At 39.8% G+C, this 22,782-nt stretch overlaps 2 protein-coding genes across 4 annotated transcripts in view; both read left to right on the top strand.

The window, feature by feature from the left end:
• Positions 1-9: 9 nt before the first annotated feature.
• Positions 10-8,802, top strand: fkbp4 (FKBP prolyl isomerase 4). The gene is made up of 11 exons (XM_030731270.1): positions 10-470; positions 1,001-1,145; positions 1,504-1,646; positions 4,015-4,135; positions 5,114-5,270; positions 5,587-5,677; positions 5,800-5,883; positions 5,971-6,156; positions 6,266-6,409; positions 6,824-6,919; positions 7,034-8,802. Exons 1-11 carry the CDS (start codon positions 372-374, stop codon positions 7,130-7,132), a joined length of 1,365 nt encoding a protein of 454 aa, XP_030587130.1. The 5' UTR covers positions 10-371; the 3' UTR covers positions 7,133-8,802.
• Positions 8,803-10,052: 1,250 nt separating this feature from the next.
• b4galnt3b (beta-1,4-N-acetyl-galactosaminyl transferase 3b) overlaps positions 10,053-22,782 on the top strand; it is a 30,934-nt gene continuing 18,204 nt past the window's right edge. Inside the window, exon 1 of one of the 3 annotated variants that reach the window (XM_030731260.1) lies at positions 10,053-10,547. In XM_030731260.1, coding sequence (XP_030587120.1) covers positions 10,412-10,547 — 136 coding nt within the window. In that variant the 5' untranslated portion in view covers positions 10,053-10,411. Of the gene's footprint in view, positions 10,548-20,018; positions 20,061-22,782 lie in introns of those variants that run through there. The other 2 variants (XM_030731261.1, XM_030731262.1) reach the window with 2 other exon arrangements.

The following is a 22,782-nucleotide window of genomic DNA, read 5'->3' on the forward strand; positions in this document are numbered from 1 at the left end:
TCTAACGCCTTCTTCGCGGGTTCATCCCCCTGGTACCTCCTAGACTGTCTAGAAAGTTCTCTGCCCTTCTTTAAGCGTCTGTGAGATGCCAGATTGCAGGACAACGTGGACTGGAGGCAACACTGCACAAATCTTACATTATTAGCTGATAGAAGCGTAACTGGTGCACAAGGATAGAAAAGATCCAGCGTATCTAGTTGGAAGCTGTGTGTTATTCTCGAGAAAGTTAAGCTAGCTAGTATTGACGTTAGTCAGGTTGTTGCTTGCAGCAGTTGGTCTGAGGAGTAGTAAGGGCTTAAGCCACCATATCTATTAGCCAGTGTTAGTTTGGATTGTGGTGCAAGTCAGGGAAGAAGGGGCAGATCCGCTTCATGACGATGACCGCAGAGGAGCAGACAAGTGAAGTACAACACACAGTCCCACTGGAGGGAGAGGATATCACACCAAAGAAAGATGGGGGTGTTTTAAAGGTGAAGTATGGTGCTTTCCTTCGTACTCTGCATCTAGCTAGCTGAGTGGTTAGCTGACAGCTTGTTTACTATTCGGCTAGGCTAACGTTAGCTGTTGATAGCTAGGCTGCCACACGTACTGTTTAAAAATAATATAATGAAAGTTAACTTTAATGCTGGTGACACCTTTTATCGTAATTCCCGTCACAGAGTCGATAGTTAACTCCCTGCCAGAATTTCGGGAACCTGACTTAATTGTCCACGAAACCGTCTGCATTTCTAGAAGGATCTGGAGACTTGGAGAAATGACTTGTCATTTTATTGATGCGGACGTTTAATATTTCATTGCAGAAAGAAAGAAACACTCATGGCTTTAAATGTATAGGTCGCCTTCATTCACTATAAATAAATTTGCAGTTTAGTCTTTAATGGTGCAAAATGTAGGGTGCGTGTACAAGGCACTGCATACATGCATGTTGAAGAAGCTGCCTGCTGAGTTTTGATACATTTATACCATTATAACACAGTTAACATATTGCCTATTTTTGCAGGTGGTTAAAAGGGAAGGCACGGGCACAGAACAGCCCATGACTGGCGACAAAGTGTTTGTGCATTATGTGGGCACACTTCTGGACGGGACTCATTTTGACTCCAGTAGAGACCGAGGAGAGAAGTTTTCCTTCGAGTTGGGCAAAGGTTGGTTGCGTATCTCAAAGCCTTACAGATATTCACCTGTTATCGCTGCACAGCCAGTGTAGGCTTTTCTCTGCTTTACAAAAATGGCTTTTACCAAAGGAAATGAACTAGAACTGTGACTAAAAATATTTTAATCCTTTTTTTTTTTTTTTGTAGGATTTACTTTTTTTCAGTTTATTTATCAGATAGTCTCAAATAAAAGTAAAACTTGAGTAAGGTAACATTGGCTCTTTGCCCTAACTATATGTGGACTAGTCAAGCTTGCATGCACATTTAACCCCACCCCCAACAAAGGATAGCTTAAGACAGGAAAAACCTTAGTCTGATTTTAATCCGTACTGTTTTTTTTTTTTTTTAGGACAAGTAATAAAAGCATGGGACGTTGGTGTAGCCACAATGAAAATTGGGGAGTTGTGCCAGCTCATCTGTAAGCCGGAGTATGCTTATGGATCTGCAGGCAGCCCACCCAAGATACCCCCCAATGCCACTCTTGTTTTTGAGGTAAGTGTCAAGGATGTCAGTGTATTTTCATTGACCGTTCTGTACTTTTAACTGTGTTCTTGGCAGGGTTATTATAGTTAACGAAAACGAACGCAATAACGAAAACTGAAATAACATTGTCGTTAACTGAAATAAATAAAAACTGTAATTAAAAGGGAAAAACGATAACTAAAACTGGATTGTGAGTTTAAAAAACTAACTAAAACTAACTGAAATAATAGATAAACTCACTTTTATTTTCTTGTCATTTTTTTTTTAAAGCCTTGTGGCTTGATATGAAATCATTTTTTCCGCTCTCCGAGTTTAAGCTGGGAGCACCATCAGGCAACTGTGTGCGTCCGTGCGTGTGTTCACCACGCTGGTCCGAAAAGTAATGGCAGCAGTCTGCCGAGAAAGCAGCAGAGTCCCATATGGGAGTACGATAGCACAGATAGAAGCAAGTGTCTTGTTGTGGATGATGAAAAATGTGCGGGGCACTTCTCAGTTAGGGAAAAAAACACCAACATCAAAATCCACCTGAGAAGCGCACACAAGGCAGCTACGGAGGTAACCTGATGTCCACCTCTAGAGAAACGTGGCTACTTGTCGGGTCCACGCAGCCCACAACATTGTGATTAACCTATTTAGTCCTTGTGCGTTTCCAGCTACTTTTTGCCAGCTACTTTATTAGTTCGAGAATAACAAGCAGGACTAATAATCAAAGCATCAATATAAGGACTCACAAATGTCAGCAAATTCCTGGAGGGAGACTTCTGAAACTATCGAAATGGACGTGAGGGAATGAAGAAAGTGGAAAAACAGGGACAAATATGTTTGCAGCCAAAAAACTGAGCAGAGCGAGGACCAAAAAAATAAAAGTCCCAGCCGGCACCGCATATAAAACACCAGTGTGACCACAAGGTAAGTAGCACGCACAATCCAGCTACACAAGCATAAATGCAGACATGAGATCAGCCACTTCATAGGTTGTGTATAGTGGCGGCAAAGACCCTCCAAGTCTAATTAGCGAGCATCTAACCAAGCTAGCTCCGAAACAGAAGCAGCATCAGGTGGTGGAGAACATCAGGATGCAGCTGGATTTGAGCTTTGACTCCTTCAAAGAGTTTGTTTTTGTCAAACACCACATGTAGGTGTTGTTAATCTACTGCATTGACGCTGTTTATTGGGAGATTATTGTAGAATTTATTGAGTTTTAGAGTTCATATTTTCTTTTTTCCTCCCTGTTGATGTTCATGTGTGTGCTTAATATTACACACATTTAGCACTAAGTGCTAAATGTGTGTAATATTAAGCACATAGTGCTGCTGTCTTGTGAACAGTTGGTTGTTGAATATATTTCTTTAAAGGGTATCTTTTGTCGAGTTTTTCATTACACAATAGTCACTTGTGCGCCTTGAATCTTGCACCTGATTAAGCATGAAAATACTAAAACTAAAACTAAGCACAAAACCAAAATTAAAAACTAATAAAAATGAGCAAAACCACTCTGAAAACTAACTAAAACTAACTGAATTAGAGAAAAAAAAAGTAAAAACAAACTAAAACTATACTATAATGTAAAATCCAAAACTATTATAACCCTGGTTCTTGGGCTTTTTTTTTTTTTTTTTTTGGAGACACATTATATTGCCGCGTTTGCACATGGAATGGAAATTGAGGTTCCAATTTAACGAGTACAAAATACTTTGCCTCCAAGTTTATAAATTACCTTTACAGTTCAGGTTACACATTGCAAAGCAGTGAGGTCTGGCTTGCTGCAGCGAATCCTTGTAAAGTTCAAGTGCAGCCAGCCTTATTTCAGTCAGTCTATTTCAGTTATCTTGCAGTTAATTTAAGCAGTGGCTCATAAAATACATTTGCTTAAATTTAACATTTAGGATAACTGAATCAGTTTTATTGCTACTGCTTATCTCTTAAGCGCTGTTTCAGTGGCCACATTTGCAAAGAAGCAAATCATGATTAGCAGTTTCAAAATTTGAATCTCCTCTACGCTTATTGTTGTGGCGGGTTAACCTGACCCTGGCTTTATTGCTTATGATGCTGTTAAAATTGTTGTGTAGCTTTCTGTTTTCAAATTCAGTTAATTTAGAAATTTTATGCACTCTGTGTGTGTGTGTGTGTGTGGGGGGGGGGGGGGGGGGGGTTGTTTTGTTTGTTTTTTTTCTCCTGGCTCTTTGGTTAACATTCTGACTCCATTAAAATTAAACTACCATAAAAATTAGACACTGTTCACTTCTTTGTAAGGAAAAGCTTCTTTGTGACTAAAAATTGAGGGAACTTTGGAAATGTGGCTTGTTTTATTTTTAATTCTTTTTTTGCAATGAAAAGATATTAAATTGTTGTGTCTCACATGTCTGCACACTTGTAGGTGGAACTGTTTGAATTTCAAGGGGAGGACATAACTGAAGATGAGGATGGAGGAATCATCCGACGCATTATCACTAAAGGAGAGGGATATTCCAAACCTAATGAAGGAGCTGCTGTTGAAGGTAATGAATCCAGACACAGTTGTTTCTTTCCCAGTGTTGAAGACGTTGACCGTGTTAGAATGGTATGAAATTTTTTATTTAGGTTCCTTTTTCTTAAGTGAGAATATGTCAAGATTAACAGAAATCATTCATATGAAGTTTAAAGATAATTTGTATTCTGTGCATTTAGTTTCATGTTGTGTATTTTCGTCCTTGGAAAGTAGAGTTTGTGTTTTTAATGGCATTTTAATAAAAAGCCTGTTTAGGCTAATAAGCTTTTTCAAATTAAGGGATCCCACAAGGTTGGTGGTTTAACCAACATATTGAACACCTCAATACCTGATAGGTTTATTTTACCAGTAGTGAATTTACAGATATAAAGAAGAAGCTACTTTGGGTCGCCACAGCAGGTAGCTTTGCATGTTTGATTTAGCAGAGTTTTATGTCAGGGATTTGTGTCTCCAGCTGGAATTGAGCCAGCAGACCAGGTGCTAGACTTCAGTCAAATAAATGAATGAGTACTGATGTCAGGGGTCTAGCCAGCGGTTGATCGCCCAGCGCTGTGCTGGGCTGAGCATTTCAGCAGTTCGCTATTGGAACTGATTGCTATCAGCAAAAGTAGCAAGTGAGCTCAGCTATTTGCACTAACAAGTGGTGATCCGATGCCCAACGGGACACCCCCACCCCACCCCATCGTCCAATCAAAGTGTACCGCCAAACAGTAAAATTTTTTTTTTTTTTTTTTTTTCCGGCTAGAACCCTGATTGTGACTGTAAATGCTCATAAGGTGGCTGTCAAATCTTCTTACAGAAATGGAGGTTGGAGTCAGCTTGTTATGCAAATGTCATTACATTGAGTTCTTAAAGCTCCTAAAGGTGATAACAAATTATGAAAAATAATTTTTCTGACAGTTTGGAAATGGTTAGCTGTGCAATACTGGCAGTATGTCAATATGTTCACACTGATGATCTAACCTTAACATTTTCTTACTCCTTCCAGTAACTGTGCAGGGTACCTGCAATGAACGTGTATTTGACGAGAGAGAGTTGAAGTTTGAGATTGGAGATGGTGAGAGTTTTAATTTGCCAGCTGGAGTGGAGAAGGCTATCATGGCTATGGAACAGGGAGAGGAGGCGCTCTTCACCATTAAGCCTAAGTATGTCCACATATGCAAATTATTACTATTTCATTGTAGTGACATCCTGTACAAAGTCAGTCCAATGTTAGACTGTTGAATTGCTTTTTCAGTATCTGTAAGCAACCATTTACCATTTAGAACATTGCCACTGTTTAAAGAAGCCACATTAATGGTAAATAAGCATTAATTCCCCTGCAGGATTAAGCTGTAATGATTTTTTTCTTTCTTTTTTTTAATCTTAATACCTTGTAGTTAAATTGTGTTTAAGTTGTACTGCAGCAAGTATTTTGTGCACTTATGACTAATGATAATGATATGTGTCTTTGATTGGTAGATATGGTTTCGGGAGTGCAGGAAATGTGCAGTTCAACATTCCTGGTGGAGCAACACTGCAGTACAAGATCAAACTAGCAGCCTTTGAGAAGGTAAGGCAGGACTGTGGCTGAACTTTAGTTGCTCATTTACAATATTTACATCTTTTTTTTTGTTTTGTTTTTTTTTTCTTTTTTTAAAACAATTTATGTGTTTTTTACTTTCTCCTTTTTAGGCAAAGGAATCATGGGAAATGAACACAACAGAAAAGCTGGAGCAGAGCAGCATTGTCAAAGAAAAGGGAACACAGTATTTTAAGGTATGCCTTTTTTTATTAATATTTAAAAACTGGTCATGGCTCAGATGTCTGTCAGGTATTGTGATGCGGTGGTTTCATATGCTTCAGGAGGGAAGATACAAGCATGCGTCTGTGCAGTACAAAAGGATTGTGTCATGGCTGGAACATGAATCTGGTTTGTCAGAAGAGGATGAAAAGAAAGCAAAAGCACTGCAGCTAGCTGCACACCTGAACTTGGCCATGTGCTACCTTAAACTACAGGAGCCAAATAAAGCCCTAGAACACTGTGACAAGGTATCTGGATCCTGTTCTTTGTCTTAAAGTGGCACATGAATTTGATTTCTCAATGTTTTGCCTTGCTTTTTGTTTAAATACTGAAAACACTTAATTATATTCATGATAGGCTCTGGAGTTGGACGCATCCAGTGAGAAGGCGTTGTTCCGAAGGGGAGAGGCGCTGTTCGGAATGAACGAGTTTGAGAGGGCAAGAGATGATTTCCAAAAAGTCGTTCAGCTGTATCCTGCCAACAAGGCTGCCAAGAACCAGGTACAACACTCTTAATGCATGATTCAAACAGCTTTGAACTTAGAACTTTTTTTTTTCTCCTAGATTTGTTACAATTGTTACAATTCCAGTATGTTAATGTGTGTCTACTTTTATTGCACTGCCATCCAAAATAAGGCAGGTGAATGTTTGTTTGTTTTTTTTGTTTTTTGTTTTTTTTCCTGGTATTAAGTTCAAAGTTTATATTGCATTCATTTAGTAGTCAGGCAGGATGGGTGAGCAAATATGATTTTTTATTTATTTTTTTTCCTTCTGTGAAAGCTCAGATTGAAAATATTAATTGTTGTAGGTCACTGGTCATAAAACTACTGTTCTGCATGTCCAGAGTTGGGTGTTGCTGTACCTGTGGCTTATCTGGAAATGCAGCATGCTGACATCTACATTATTTCTTTCCAGGTGCTGCTTTGTCAGAAACGTATAAAGGAGCAGCACGAGAAGGACAAACGCATCTATGCCAACATGTTCCAGAAGTTTGCAGAGAGGGATTCAAAGGTGAAGGATTGTCTTTACTACAACAGCCACAAGAGGGTGTGATGAGCATGTTTTTTAGATTGACAGAGGTTGAGTGAATGTGTACTGATTTGGTTTTTGTCTCCTCACGAACAGAAAAAAACAGAGAAGAAGAGTGAGAGCATGGAAAACGGCGAAGATGCAATGGAGGTTGAGAACGCAGAAAAGGAAGCTGTAGGTGAAGCAAAAGCATAGATAAAGATGCAGCTTTTTTTTTTTTTTTTTTTTTTTTTCTCTCCCCCCTGCTCTGCAGTTTATCTGTACTTCAGACTTTTGTAACTCTGGCAATTTGTGTTTTAAGGTGTGATTGTGTATGTGTGAGAATGATTATGTCATCGAGAGCACTGACCTCGGGTACGCCCTTGCTGGCTTTCTTTATGTTGGGGCTTTTTGCTGTGGCAGCTAGCCAAGTGTGGGGTGAGGCATCCTTCGCTGATAGCACTGTGGGACGTGGATTTAAGTGACTTGTATGCCACAGTCCTCCCTCCCCCTCCCGTGAACCCCTTCACCCCCTCAACTTTGACCTGTGCATGGTTTCACAACAGTTTGGGTAGGAAAAAAGTGCGTCCCAAAGTGTTAAGTGCAGTTTCAAAACCTTCACCCATCAAGGGCTAGACCATCCCCACCTTGCACTACCTTCTGTCTAACCCACCCCATGTTTTTGCTACCCATCCAAGCCTCTTCATGGGCCTACTGATCAATTACTGGTGTGTTGGCTTTTTGCATAAACCCAATGTGTTTTCAATGTTAGTGCCTATGTCCCAAAGTATGTATGTAGCAGCACTGTCGATAGGTGGAATAATAAGATGTTGGCGTGAAATAGCTGTCAGACTTGGAGCTTTTCTTTCAATTTTAAACGGCGCTCACTTATAACCCCTAGGGTACAGGACTGTTCACTTTTGCTTTGGAAAGGACTTTGTAATTTTATTTTATTTTTTTCCTAGTGTTGTTCTTGTGATTTCTGTATTGTTCTCAAACTACAAATACAACAGTTTACTTAACTGGAATATGTGCATTTTAAAGCAGCTACAGTAGAAAGGACCTGAATTAGCTTCTCATGGACACTCAAGTATTAAGCAGTTACATCTTAGTCTTACCGTAATTTACTGTAAAAATAAATAAAAGTAATTGTATGAAAGTGTACATATAAAACTTATCAGATACAGGTTCAGATTGTGCACCTGAGGATGAGTGAACTCCTTTTCATTTTAGTCAGAAAGGGGTTGGAAAAACCAAATGAGAGGGGCGTTTTGAAACATGGCTGTGGGTTGCATGCAGAGCTTATGTGTCGGGGAAAGTTACTGCTTGTTCTGTCCTGACAGAAGGATTTAATAAACAATGGATACAACTCAACTGTGTGTGATATTTTTGATTTGTACATGCTTTTCGCACAGTTTTCAGTGATCACATGAGGAACACTGAGAACTGGTAAAGTTTGCATTGACACTGTGCAAAATAAGGAATCTGCTGACAGTGTTGTCACGGCTGAGGAGGAGGAGGACTGAGCTGGGCTGGTGCTTTATGATGTGGAACTTGTTTATACTTATTAAAAGAAATTCATGTCATTTTAAATTCTTGAACGTCTTTAAAAGCTTTAATGTTGAGTCTTGCTTCAGTTGATGAACTGGCCATTTAAGCTGTAACGAGGTTGATTTGTAATATTTGCTATTTGTATTGCACATTAAATGAACTTGGGGTTTGCACTGTTTGTCAAAGTAAGCTAGTGCAAAACAATGTGTGGTGTGGAACTGTAAATGAAATGCTTTTATTATTTCATATTGTGTTTTAATGAAACAACGTTGAGTAAGAGCTGGATGTGTTTTCTCTCCATGGGAGAAATATTAAATTCACTGTCCAAAATACCAGCACTGTTGTTTGTGTATTTTTAATATTAAAATTACCAAGCATGCACCTGGGATAGCCATGAGGCGTTTTCCTGAGGATGAACTGACGTTCCCTCAGGAAAACAAAGCTCCATCCCGGGTGATGTTGTCACTTTATGTATGTGTTTCTCTCCCTCTGGGGTGGTTATGACCCAAGTCAGTATATTTACTTTTCTTTGGGGTGTTTTGACTTGTTTTTTGACGTTTCCTCTGAGAATGTTTTCCCTTTTGTGAGTCAGTTTTGTAAAAGCATACAGGTGTGGGGATAGCGCTTACTTGAGAGTGTCTGATTTCTTTTGTGTTTCCTGTGCCATGAGCTCTTTGTTCTTTTATTTGCTGCTCTTGACAATAGACATACAGAATTACAGTGGTAATAAAATCCATATATCCTGCTGCATTTTTGATCAAGTCCATGTTTATGACTGTGGGTATAACACTGGGTATAAATAAAATGAATTCAAATCAACAACTTTTATTTAACGGAAGAAACGGTTTTACTGTTTATTTGGTAACACAATCATCATTCCTTAATGACCCCATAGATCCTATAATTTAGGATTAATTATAGTGCCTGGTAAAGCATTCTTAGTAATTAACTATATTTTCTTAGTCGTGTTTACTGTTCAAAAAAATAACACCTATCCTCAAAAGGTCATAGAGATATTTTTTTTTTTTTTGAAATTTGGTGACACAATTCACGTGGCATACCTTTATTAAATGGCGCAATAATTAAATAATAAGGTAAGAGTCCAGTTGACGACGTAATAAATGGTAAAACATGAGAATGTTTAAAGCCTAGGAGGTATTTCAAAGGGAACAAGCTCCATCCAGGAAGTATTTGTTGCTGTACCTGTCACAGGTAAATCTAAAGGTAGAGGGAGTGTGGCGACGCCCGTGTTTTCTCCTCATCTCGAGAGTGTCATGTCGAGCTCGCCACAACCCAAAGAGTGTTTCCAGTTTCCAATTTCAAAATAAACCACAAGTGAGGGAAAACGTGACGTCTTGCTATAATGTGGCAAATAATACATAAACTTCTATATTATATTGATAACACGCGGCGCGCTGAAGTAATTTTACCACAAATGGGTGAGTATTCACCGATCATTTATTTATTTTCTTTCACCGTGAAAATCATGCTTTTACGTTGAAGAGAATGCTGTCCGCTTTCTGGCTCCTTCCATCTGTCTTAATTAAGTTGTGTGAGTGTTTTGGGGAGAGAGGCTGGCGTGAGATCTCACTAGTCGTTACGTTCTTTGTGCTTCTCGGCGTGTGCTTCTTGCGGGACGAGCAGGAGCAGAGGTCAGGTCGCAAGCGGACCGCACAAGGAGCAACAGGAATCCTGTTAAAACTTTTAGATGATCGAAAGTGCCCAGTGTAGGTCCGCGGCTGGCCCGGGATAAGGTGAGATTTTTCGCCGGGCGAGAGCCACCGGGGGACCCGGGCGCAGGGTACCGGTGGTAGTGCGCACCCATCGGGGGTAGCGGTGGGCGGCAGGCGGACGTGCTCAGGGCGCTTTCCTCCTCCTCCTCATGACAAAGCGGGTGATCCGACCGATGAGCAACTCGGGAGCAAGTTTCCCCCGGGATTCAAAATGATCACATTGTTTCTCCCCTTGAAGAAACTGCGGCGAAATGTCAAATATGTCCTGTTTGGGGCAATACTGCTCGTGGGGTTGGTGGCAGTTTACCAAGAGATGCTTGCTGCAAAAGCATGGAGCAGTAATCTCGGTAAGTTTGTGGTTACTCAAAAAAAAGTGTCACCGAAACTTTTGCTGGTGTAATGCGCCATTAAGACTGAGTTTCTATTTATCATAATTATGTAGTAGCAGTGGTAATTGAGTATGTGGGAGGAAAAAAAAATGGACAAAAATTTGTGCTGGAGGGAAATTTTTACAAGAAAGCGCGCAGACTATAACGCGTATAAGCGTGCACAATATGACATTACTTTGGATATTTGTCACATAAATACATTTCAGTGACACAGTTTTGAAGCTGTGCCCATACAGTGGTGTGGAACTGAAAATATAGTCCACATCATTTACAAATACAGGGAAACATTCTTTAAATAGCATTTTTCTCACTGTAGAAATGAATCATTTCAGCGCAAATAACAAGGTCTCACCTGTTTGGTGACATTTTAGCTTATGTATCCTTATAACACATAAACCTAAATAGGTAAAGTACTGTATATTTGCAAGAAAAGTTTTATTGCATATGCACGTATTTTACGGAGGTTTCTATTTTCTGCTTATTTAGTGCTTTTATAATATATCTTACATCAGCTTTAGCTTTAATGATGTTGGATGTATTTGCTCAGGAAACATGAGTTTGGAGCAGGTGAAACAACAGGTTGATTTAGGGAAAGAAAGACATTAAGAAGGGGGTTGGGTAGGTCAGGAGGTCACGTTGTAGGTTTAAACGCAGACGGAAATCTAGTCTCACACTTGCTAACCAGACTTCCTGCTCTCTACCCAGACAACAGTAGAATCAAAGAGATGGAAAGAAACAATAGTGAGAGAATAGAAACATATGAAACACTCAGTTTTGAGCATAGGCTCAGCATGTAAACACATGCCTGGGTCTACATTACAGGGCTCGCCTGTATGTACACACATTGTTGGGCTGAAGCCCTCCGGCCACAGTGGGACTTCACTTGAGGGAGGGGCTCCCTGTAGCTCTTCAAGCAGACCTGGATTGAAACCTCAACATGGATAAATTATTGACAAGTGCCGTTAAACACATGATTTGTCTTTCAGGTGTTTGTGGTGAAAGGCATTTATTAAGTGTAAAAGCCAGCTCAGTGTCACAGTAATCTTGTTTCTGCACAGTTCATCAAACCAAGCTTGTTTATAACTTGATTATTACAACCTGCAGTTGCATTACCTTGATTGAAAAAAGCTGTTGTGACTGACATAAAAAAAATGTCACACACATATACAATTCAAGTGAGTCTATTAAATGCTAACCAGAGGAAGAGCTGATGGTAAAATTGGCGGGGGGTTTTTTTTGTTTTTCATTAAGAGTTTTTAAAACCTTGTGTTGAAATCCAAAACTCACTATGGGGAAGTTGTGCCTACTGTTGATGCTATGTGGCTCCTATTGCACAGAATGCATGTTGAGTGATTTGCAGGGCTTGCCAGCAGCTTGGATTACTGTTTTGCACCAATGTGGAAACTTCTTCTTCTTCTTCTTTATATATATATATATATATATATATATATATATATATATATATATATATATATATATATATATATCTTCACAGATACACTTGGTATTAAGAACTACTTGTCATGAGTGCATCATCTTCTCACCCTAAATGCTGGTTTTACTACTCACCCACTTACTACTCCTCATTTCCCCCATTTTAAGGAATGTGTGAATAATCTGATCTCCCTCTTCTCATCCATCACCACTGCATTCATAAAATTTGTGTTGTGTAGTTTTTGTTTTAGTGATCACCTTGGTGGAGAAATGAGCATTGAGGAAAATTAAAGGAAGTACATTACTTAATGTCATCAGAAAACTACACTATAAATTATATTAAGATATTAAGATTGTCAACACAGTCTGCGACAGGAGCATTTAAGGACTTGACATGTGGGATTTTAAGGGATGGACTCCTTTTGTTAGATCATATGGGCACTACAGCTAACAACGTAGATTATGTTTGCTGCAGTGCACCAGTTAATAAGTGTCCCAGTGGAATAAAGATTGCCATTGTGTGCATGACTTATATGTCATGATTCTCTGTATTGGGTACTTGTCCTACATTTTTAAGAATCCTTTTTTTTTTTTTAACTTAAATTTTTATTAACTTATTAACAGAGTGGTTACACAGCAGCATCAGCAACAATTAACATACATGTTAATAATGTAGAATCTTTCAACAATTAAACATCTCAGCATAACATTTAACAGTTTTATGTGGGTTCAGCATCATCATACAATGCTAGAAAGAAAGGGAAGGAGGAAAAATAAAAGGGAGGAGGGAAATAAGAAAAGAAAACAAGAATAGGCAACGTAAACCAAAACCCCATCTCACTGGACCTTTACATGAGTAGGGCTTCTGCTGGACCCCACCGTAGGCTAAAAACAGATTTTTGAAGTCTTAATAAATATGTTATCTTTTCCATTTGGTATAATTCCCTTACTTTTTGAACCCAGCTTGCCCGCGTGTCTTCCCCTGTATCTTCCCCCCATTTCCTGTCTCTCTCCACTGCCCATAAAAGCCTCTGTGGCCAAAAATGCAAAAAAAAAAAAAGATATGATTTAGCTTGTCCTTGCACACCTGCAGGTATAATACCAAGTAATGCGACATTCTTTGGTATAACCTCCTGAAAACTCTGGTTTATGGCCTTATATACCTCATCCCAAAACTTTCGCAGTTTAGGGCATGACCAAAAAAATGTGTGTATGATTGGGCACCGCAGAGCCGCAATTTCTCCAGCACAAACTTGGTGTGTTAGGATCTATCTTAGCAACCACATCCGGGTTCCTGAAATATTCAATTCAATTTTATTTATATAGCGCCAAATCACAACAAACAGTCGCCTCAAGGCGCTTTGTATTGTGGGTAAAGACCCTACAATAATACAGAGAAAACCCAACAGTCAAAACGACCCCCTATGAGCAAGCACTTGGCGACAGTGGAAAGGAAAAACTCCCTTTTAACAGGAAGAAACCTCCAGCAGAACCAGGCTCAGGGAGGGGCAGTCATCTGCCGTGACCGGTTGGGCTGAGGGGAGAGAAAAGACATGCTGTGGAAGAGAGCCAGAGATTAATATCAATTAATGATTAAATGCAGAGTGGAGTATAAACAAAGTAAATAAGGTGAATGAGAAGAAACAGTGCATTATGTGAACCCCCCAGCAGCCTAGGCCTATAGCAGCATAACTAAGGGATGGTTCAGGGTCACCTGATCCAGCCCTAACTATAAGCTTTATCATAAAGGAAAGTTTTAAGCCTAATCTTAAAAATAGAGAGGGTGTCTGTCTCCCGAATCCAAGCTGGGAGCTGCTTCCACAGAAGAGGCGCCTGAAAGCTGAAGGCTCTGCCTCCCATTCTACTCTTAAGTATCCTAGGAACCACAAGTAAGCCAGCAGTCTGAGAGCGAAGTGCTCTGTTGGGGTGATCTGGTACTATGAGGTCTTTGAGATAAGATGGTGCCTGATTATTCAAGACCTTGTATGTGAGGAGAAGAATTTTAAATTCTATTCTAGATTTAACAGGGAGCCAATGAAGAGAAGCCAATATGGGAGAAATATGCTCTCTCTTTCTAGTCCCTGTCAGTACTCTAGCTGCAGCATTTTGGATCAGCTGAAGGCTTTACAGGGAGCTTTTAGGACAGCATGATAATAATGAATTACAATAGTCCACCCTAAAAGTAATAAATGCATGAATTAGCTTTTCAGCATCACTCTGAGAAAGGATGTTTCTAATTTTAGAAATATTGCGCAAATGCAAAAAAGCGGTCCTACATATTTGTTTAATATGTGCATTGAAGGACATATCCTGGTCAAAAATGACTCCAAGATTTCTCACAGTGTTACTGGAGGCCAAAGTAATGCCATCCAGAGTAAGTATCTGGTTAGACACCATGTTTCTAAGATTTGTGGGGCCGAGAACAAGAATTTCAGTTTTATCTGAATTTAGAAGCAGGAAATTAGAGGTCATCCAGGCCTTAATGTCTTTAAGACATTCCTGCAGTTTAAGATAAGATAAGATAAAACTTTAATGATCCCACGATGGGGAAATTTGTGCATTACAGCAGCTCAATACAGAGAAAAAATGAAAAGGATGAGTAAGAATAAATAACTAAACTAAAAACTAAAATAGAATAGAATAAAATAAAATAGCAAAAAACTATACACATATAAATAAGCACTATATACATAAATATATATATCAGTGTCAATACCCACATTTACATATACACACATATACACACACGTCAAAACACTATATACAGATATCAAAATATTATATACATTTGTAGCCGGTAAGGTACACAGCATACACAGTATGCATTATATGAGTGAGTGTAATAAATAAAATAAAATGTATCTGACTGTATGGATAAAGTGATGGCAGAGGAGGTAAAGTGTCCAAGTGACTCAAGACATTAGAATAGAATAGAATAGAATAGAATGCCTTTATTGTCATTATACAGGATGTACAATGAGATTGGAGGGCCACTCCTGTTCAGTGTCATGTAACAGAAAATCAAATTCTCTAAAATAAAAATGTTATAAAAATATTATAATCTAGTATGATCAATATAATCAAGAGATAGATCAATATAATCAAGAGATAGATCAATATAATCAAGAGATAGATCAATATAATCAAGAGATAATGTGTTATACAGTCTAACTGCTGTGTGACCTGCGAAAGTATCATCTGCATAACAATGAAAATTGATGCAGTGCTTTCTAATAATACTGCCTAAGGGAAGCATGTACAATGTAAATAAAATTGGTCCTAGCACAGAACCCTGTGGAACTCCATAATTAACCTTAGTGTGTAAAGAAGACTCCCCATTTACATGAACAAATTGGAGTCTATGAGATAAATATGATTCAAACCACTGCAGTGCAGTACCTTTAATACCTATAGCAAGCTCTAATCTCTGTAATAAAATGTTATGGTCAACAGTATCAAAAGCTGCACTGAGGTCCAACAGGACAAGAACAGAGATGAGTCCACTGTCAGAGGCTCTAAGAAGATCATTTGTAACCTTCACTAATGCTGTTTCTGTACTGTGATGAATTCAGAAACCTGACTGAAACTCTTCAAATAAACCGTTCCTCTGCAGATGATCAGTTAGCTGTTTTACAACTACTCTTTCAAGAATCTTTGAGAGAAAAGGAAGGTTGGAGATTGGCCTATAATTAGCTAAGACAGCTGGGTCAAGTGATGGCTTTTTAAGTAGAGGTTTAATTACAGCCACCTTGAAGGTCTGTGGTACATAGCCAACTAATAAAGACTGATTGATCATTTTTAAGATTGAAGCATCAATAATTGGAAAGACTTCTTTGAACAGTCTAGTAGGAATGGGATCTAACAAACATGTTGCTGGTTTGGAGGAAGTAACTATTGAAGTTAACTCAGAAAGATCAACTGGAGCAAAAGAGTCTAAACAAATACCAGCAGTGCTGAAAGCAGCCGAACATGAAGATAAATCTTTGAGATGTTTATGAATAATTTTTTCTCTAATGTCTAAAATTTTATTTGTAAAGAAATCCATGAAGTCACTACTAGTTAACGTGAAAGGAATACTTGGCTCTACAGAGCTCTGACTCTTTGTCAGCCTGGCTACAGTGCTGAAAAGAAACCTGGGGTTGTTCTTATTTTCTTCAATTAATGATGAATAGTAAGATGTCCTAGCTTTACGGAGGGCTTTTTTATAGAGCAACAAACTCTTTTTCCAGGCTAAATGAGCATCTTCTAATTTAGTGAGACGCCATTCCCTCTCCAGCTTTCGGGTTATCTGCTTTAAGCTGTACATTTTATGAATTATACCACGGAGTCAGGCACTTCTGATTTGAAGCTTTCCTTTTCAGAGGAGCCACAGTATCCAAAGTTATATGCAGTGAGGATGTAAAACTATTGACGAGATAATCGACCTCACTGGGAGCAGAGTTTAGGTAGCTGCTCTGTACTGTGTTGGCACATGGCACTGAAGAGCATAACAATGAAGGAATTAGATCCTTAAACTTAGTTACAGCACTTTCAGAAAGACTTCTACTGTAATAAAACTTATTCCCCACTGCTGTGTAATTCATTAAAGTAAATGTAAATGTTACTAAGAAATGATCAGACAGGAGGGGGCTTTCAGGGAATACTGTTAAGTCTTCAGTTTCTATGCCATATGTTAGGACAAGATCCAGAGTATGACTAAAGTGGTGGGTGGGCTCCTTTACATTTTGAGAGAAGCCAATTGAATCTAACAATAGATTAAATGCAGTGTTGAGGCTGTCATTCTCAGCATCTACATGGATGTTAAAATCACCCACTATAATTATTTTATCTGAACTGAGCACTAAATCAGATAAAAAGTCTGAGAAATCAGACAGAAACTCTGAGTAAGGACCAGGTGGATGAGAGATAATAACAAATAAAACATGTTTTTGATTTTCCCAATTAGGATGGACAAGACTAAGAGTCAGGCTTTCAAAAGAATGAAAACTTTGTCTGGGTCTTTGATTAATTAATAAGCTGGAATTGGAGATTGCAGCTAATCCTCCTCCTCGACCTGTGCTTCGAGCATTCTGACAGTTACTGTGACTCGGGGGTGTTGATTCATTTAAACTAACATATTCATCCTGCTGTAACCAGGTTTCTGTAAGGCAGAATAAATCAATACGTTGATCAATTATTAAATCATTTACTAATAGGGACTTGGAAGAGAGAGACCTAATGTTTAACAATCCACATTTAATTGTTTTATTTTTTGGTGCAGTTGATGAAGCTGTATTATTTATTGTTTTTGAATTTTTATGCTTAAATAGCTTTTTGCTGATTTTAGCTTTGTTTTTTGGTGGTCTGGGAGCAGGCACCGACTCTATGGGGATGGGGTTTTGGGGGGATGGCAGGAGGAGAGAAGCTGCAGAGAGGCGTGTAAGACTGCAACTCTGCTTCCTGGTCTCAACCCTGGGTAGTCAGGTTTTAGGACGGTTAATAAATTTGGCCAGATTTCTAGAAATGAGAGCTGCTCCATCCAAAGTGGGATGGATGCCGTCTCTCCTAACAAGACCAGGTTTTCCCCAGAAACTTTGCCAATTATCTATGAAGCCCACGTCATTTTTTGGACACCACTCAGACAGCCAGCGATTCAAGGAGAACATGCGGCTAAACATGTCGCTCCTGGTCTGATTGGGGAGGGGCCCAGAGAAAACTACAGAGTCCGACATTGTTTTTGCAAAGTTACACACCGAGTCAATATTAATTTTAGTGACCTCCGATTGGCGTAACCGGGTGTCATTACTGCCGACGTGAATAACGATCTTACCAAATCTACGATTAGCCTTAGCCAGCAGTTTCAAATTTCCATGAATGTCGCCTGCTCTGGCCCCTGGAAGACATTTGACTATGGTCGCCGGTGTCTCTAGCTTCACGTTTCTCAAAACAGAGTCACCAATAACCAAAGTTTGTTCTACGGCGGGTGTGTCGCAGAGTGGAGAAAAACGGTTAGAGACGTGAACAGGTTGGTGGTGTACCCGGGGCTTCTGCTTAGGACTACGCTTCCTGCTCACTGTCACCCAGCCGGCCTGTTTTCCCTGCTGCTGGGGGGGAGCTAACGGCGGCTAAGCTACCATGGTCTGCACCTGCTACAGGGGCCTGGCTAGATACAGGATTTTCCAGGGTGCGGAGCCGAGTCTCCAATTCAGAAAGCCTGGCCTCCAGAGCTACAAACAGACTACATTTATTACAAGTACCGTTACTGCTAAAGGAGGCCGAGGAGTAACTAAACATGTGACACCCAGAGCAGGAAAGTGCAGGAGAGACAGGAGAAGAAGCCATGTTGGTAGTGAGTCGGCTAAGGGCTAAGCTACTAGCTGCGCTAAGCTAGCGAATTTCTAAAAACAAATAAAGTGAGTAATGTGAATACAGGTGATACCTGCTAATAATTTTACATTTATATTCCCACCATCTATTTGAGTTTCTGGCCCGATGTGCCTCAGTCCAGACTCCCTCCCATATTTCATCAGAAATAATTGTGGCCGTCTCTGCCTCCCATCTTTGTTTTGTCCAAATGGGCCTATCAAGAGTCATTGACTGAAACACCTTATACAACTTTATTATGAATTTCTTAACCCGTTCACCTTTTTGGATTTGAATTAGAATAGTCTCTATGTGTAGTCAGAAAAAAAACCCATAATTTTAAGAATCCTTTGATAAAAGGCCAAAAGTTGTAGCTAAACTATAAATAAGACTGGGTTGATAGGTTGATATTTCCTTATTATAATTTTTGTGAGGCTTAATCATCTGTGCCAAGTTTGATGAAGACTGGAGAAATGTTATCTAAAAAAACAAAAAAACAAACAAAACATCTTTGTCATAAAATTCAAGATGTCAGACACTGCCTGATCAAAGGCATTCAGTGATATCTCCTCTGTGAAAATTGTGCATGTGCTTCAAAACTTTGATGCTTAAATATACCTTCCAACTTCAGCCCACTGGAAAAATTGAATTGGGTCCTCTCCATTCATTTTCATATTAAAAACATAACGTTCGGGGGTCACGTGGTAATGGCTGCCTAAGGACGTGTTTTCGCTGAGCTCCCGCTCCTACACAATAACTGTCAGCATACCCGAAGAATAAGGTACCCTTCTATGCATAACTTTCAAATACAGTATCTGTTGATCTAGTGACAAGAAGGAAAGTGACGTCTTTGACAAATAATGTCGAAAAAGACCAAAATTCAATCACGGAGATGGGCTAGCATTGCAGCTGCTAATGTTAGCAAACCAACAGACTCTCCGTCACCAAGTAAGGAGCTCCCAGAGACTATGGACACTGCGGCTCTAATTCAGGAGGTAACTCAGAACTTCAGCGACATTGTAGAAGGAAAACTTTCTAAGATTTCCGAGACTCTGGAAAAATTTCCACAACCTTAGAGGGCCAGTCTAAACGCATCACCGAGGCAGAACAGAGAGTCTCGGATGTCGAGGATTATATGGCTGGCCTGGAAACCAGACTGGTCGAAACAGAAAAGAAAGTGAAGCAAATGGCTGATGTTATGGACAATTTGGAGAACCGCTGCAGACGGGACAACATTCGCGTCCTCAATCTGGAAGAAGGCACGGAGGGAAAAAATCCTATTCAGTTTTTTGAATCATGGCTACCCACTGTGCTTGGGTTAGAGGGGAACCCTGGAACTAAAAGTCACATTAAAATCGACCGGGCACACCGTAGCCTGGGACCGCGGGGAGCACACCCACGGCTGGTGATAATTAGACTTCATAACTCCAGGGATAAACCGAGGATACTTGCAGCGATGCGGGCGAAGCCTAACCTGTAATATGAAGGAAGGCGGATCTTTATCCATCAGGATCTGTCCTCCGCGGTTCGAGAGAGGCGTAGAGCCTTTAACAACGTTTGCAAAGCCCTGATAGACAAGAGGATCCGATTCAACATGCGCTACCTGGCTGTCCTCGGCATAAACCTCAACGGCACGGAGCATCGGTTCCAAACACAGAGTGAGGCAGAAGATTTTCTGAAAACGCTTGAATAGAGGTACTAGACAACACTGGACTGAGATCTCCGATCATTGCGGGTCTTGATGGCCACACTTCACTGAGGACTGAGTAAGTTTCACCCAGGGTACTTCAGAGACAACAAGTTCAAATAGTTCCTGTAAAACGTAAAACTTATAAAAAAAAAAAAAAATCAGAGCTGAATCGTTACATTTCGGGTATCTTATGCACAATGATGCAACTACTTTGTGTTTGACATTTTAATATGGTGAATCTGCAGTTGAGAGATGTCATTATTGATCACCTATATACTACAGGTAGTTCAACTGTTAAATTTAAATGACATGCTTACTAATGACCTTTATGATGTGGGAGCGGGGGTGGGATATGGAAGGCATCCTGACCCTCCAGAAGCGACTACTCCCTTGGGGGACACGCACCCCTGTAACACCAACCTCTGGGTTGCTTTTTTATGTTTTGTTTTTGTTTGTTTTTTTCAGACTCATTCTACTTTCATATTTGCACTGTTCTCTGAGCATGGAAAAGTTCTTTGTTCTTCCATCTGTTGGAGATGGCTTTGTTTATTTCAGCACAGCTTTTTTTTTTTTCATTATGACTATGAGTTGCACTTTTCCTTTTGGGAAGCATATCTGGTCTCTCTTACTGATAACATGAGAGGTAACTTATTTTATGAGTAACACAAAAATCACTACTTTGAACTTCAAAGGTATCAACCACATAGTGAAGAGGCGTAAAATACTCTCCATGCTCAAAAAGGATAAAACACAAGTTGCATTACTGCAAGAGACACATCTCACTGATCTGGAACACTTAAAACTAAAGCGTGACTGGGTGGGCCAAATATACTTTTCCTCATTTAACTCAAAAAGCAGGGGAGTAGCTATACTCATCCATAAACATCTGTCATTCACACTTGACAAAGTCATACAGGATAAGGAGGGAAGGTTTGTAATCATTACGGGGCATCTATATGGTGAACGTATTCTTTTAGGAAGTGTCTATGCCCCCAACACTTCTGACAGCACTTTTTATCCTAAGTTACTGGCTTTTATCTCTTCCAGCTGTCCTCCACTAGTAATAATCGGAGGGGACTTCAACTGTGTTTGGGTTCCAGAAATAGATCAGAATCCACCCAAAACTACTCCTCCTTCTAAAATGGCCAAAGCTACAATAGAGCTATGTTCAGACCTAGGCCTATATGATGCTTGGAGGACTATAAATCCACAAGAGAAGGACTTTACATTTTTCTCACACCCCCACCAGTCCTTTTCAAGAATTGATTACATCTTTGTTTCAAGAATGATTTTAGACAGGACCAAAACTTGCTCTATTAACACATATGCTCTCTCAGATCACTCATCAGTCAGTGTGGAACTCCTACCACCTTACTATGACCCCTTATGTAGACACTGGCGTATAAATCTATCTCTTCTCAGCAACCCTTCATTTTTAGCGTACATAGAATCGCAATGGAAACATTTCATCTCCACAAATGACACACCCGATGTCACTGCATCAACTTTATGGGAAACGGGGAAAGCCTTCCTGAGGGGCGCTATAATTTCGTACACCGTTGCACAAAGAAAAAATATGTTAGCCAAACAATTAGAACTTGAACAGCAAATCACAATTTTGGACAGAGATTTTAAAGCCAATTCCTCAACACTTACTTATAAAAGATTAGAGGCGGCCCGATCTGCTTTAGATCAGTTGTTAACTCAAAGAGCAGAATCAGCAATATTTTTTGCCAAACAGAGATTATTTGAATCTGGTAATAAACCCGGTAGGCTCCTTGCTCGCTTAGCCAAGGGTCGTACAGGATCTTGCACAATAGCATCACTAATGGACAGCTCTGGTACACAACACTTTGAAACTAAATCTATATGTAAAATAATAAAGGATTTCTATCAGAAATTATACTCATCAGAATGCCAGAATACATTAGAGCACAGGAAAAAATTTCTGGATAGAATACACCTTCCCACATTAGCTGCAGAATGCAGAAATGATTTGTGTAAACCAATTACTGCACAGGAAGTCCTGGAGACAATAAAATCTTTACAGGGTGGGAAAGCTCCCGGCCCGGATGGGTTTGGCCCTGAATTTTATAAAAAAATGGCCAAATTAGTGGTGGGACCTCTGACTAATATGTTTGTTGAGTCTTTCGAAAAAGGTATGCTTCCACCAACTTTAAACCTGGCCCACATCTCTCTGATCTTGAAGAAAGGTAAACCCTCTGACCACTGCTCATCTTACAGAACAATAAGCTTGCTTGGAGTGGACTGTAAGATACTGTCAAAGCTCCTGGCACGGAGATTGGAGGAGGTGCTACCTACCCTAGTCAGGCCAGATCAAACAGGCTTTATCAAGAACAGATACTCTCACTCCAATGTTTGCAGGCTCCTGAATGTTATTCAGTTTGCACACAGTACAAAGACAAAGGCCCTTGCAGTATCTTTAGATGCTGAAAAGGCATTTGACCGAGTAGAATGGGAGTTTCTTTTTGATGTTCTCAACAGGTTTGGTTTGGGCTCAGTATTTATTGAATGGGTCAAGCTTTTATACAGATCCCCCACTGCCAGAGTTCTGGTAAACAGCTCAGTATCTGATGCTTTCCCATTGAGCAGAGGTACACGTCAAGGATGCCCCCTCTCACCATTATTATTTACACTTGCAATTGAACCATTAGCCGAGACTATTAGAAGCCACCAGAATCTCACTTTATGCTGATGATGTCCTGC

The sequence above is a fragment of the Archocentrus centrarchus genome, chromosome 6 (assembly GCF_007364275.1).
Source record: "Archocentrus centrarchus isolate MPI-CPG fArcCen1 chromosome 6, fArcCen1, whole genome shotgun sequence".
NCBI classification, from domain to species: Eukaryota; Metazoa; Chordata; class Actinopteri; order Cichliformes; family Cichlidae; genus Archocentrus; species Archocentrus centrarchus.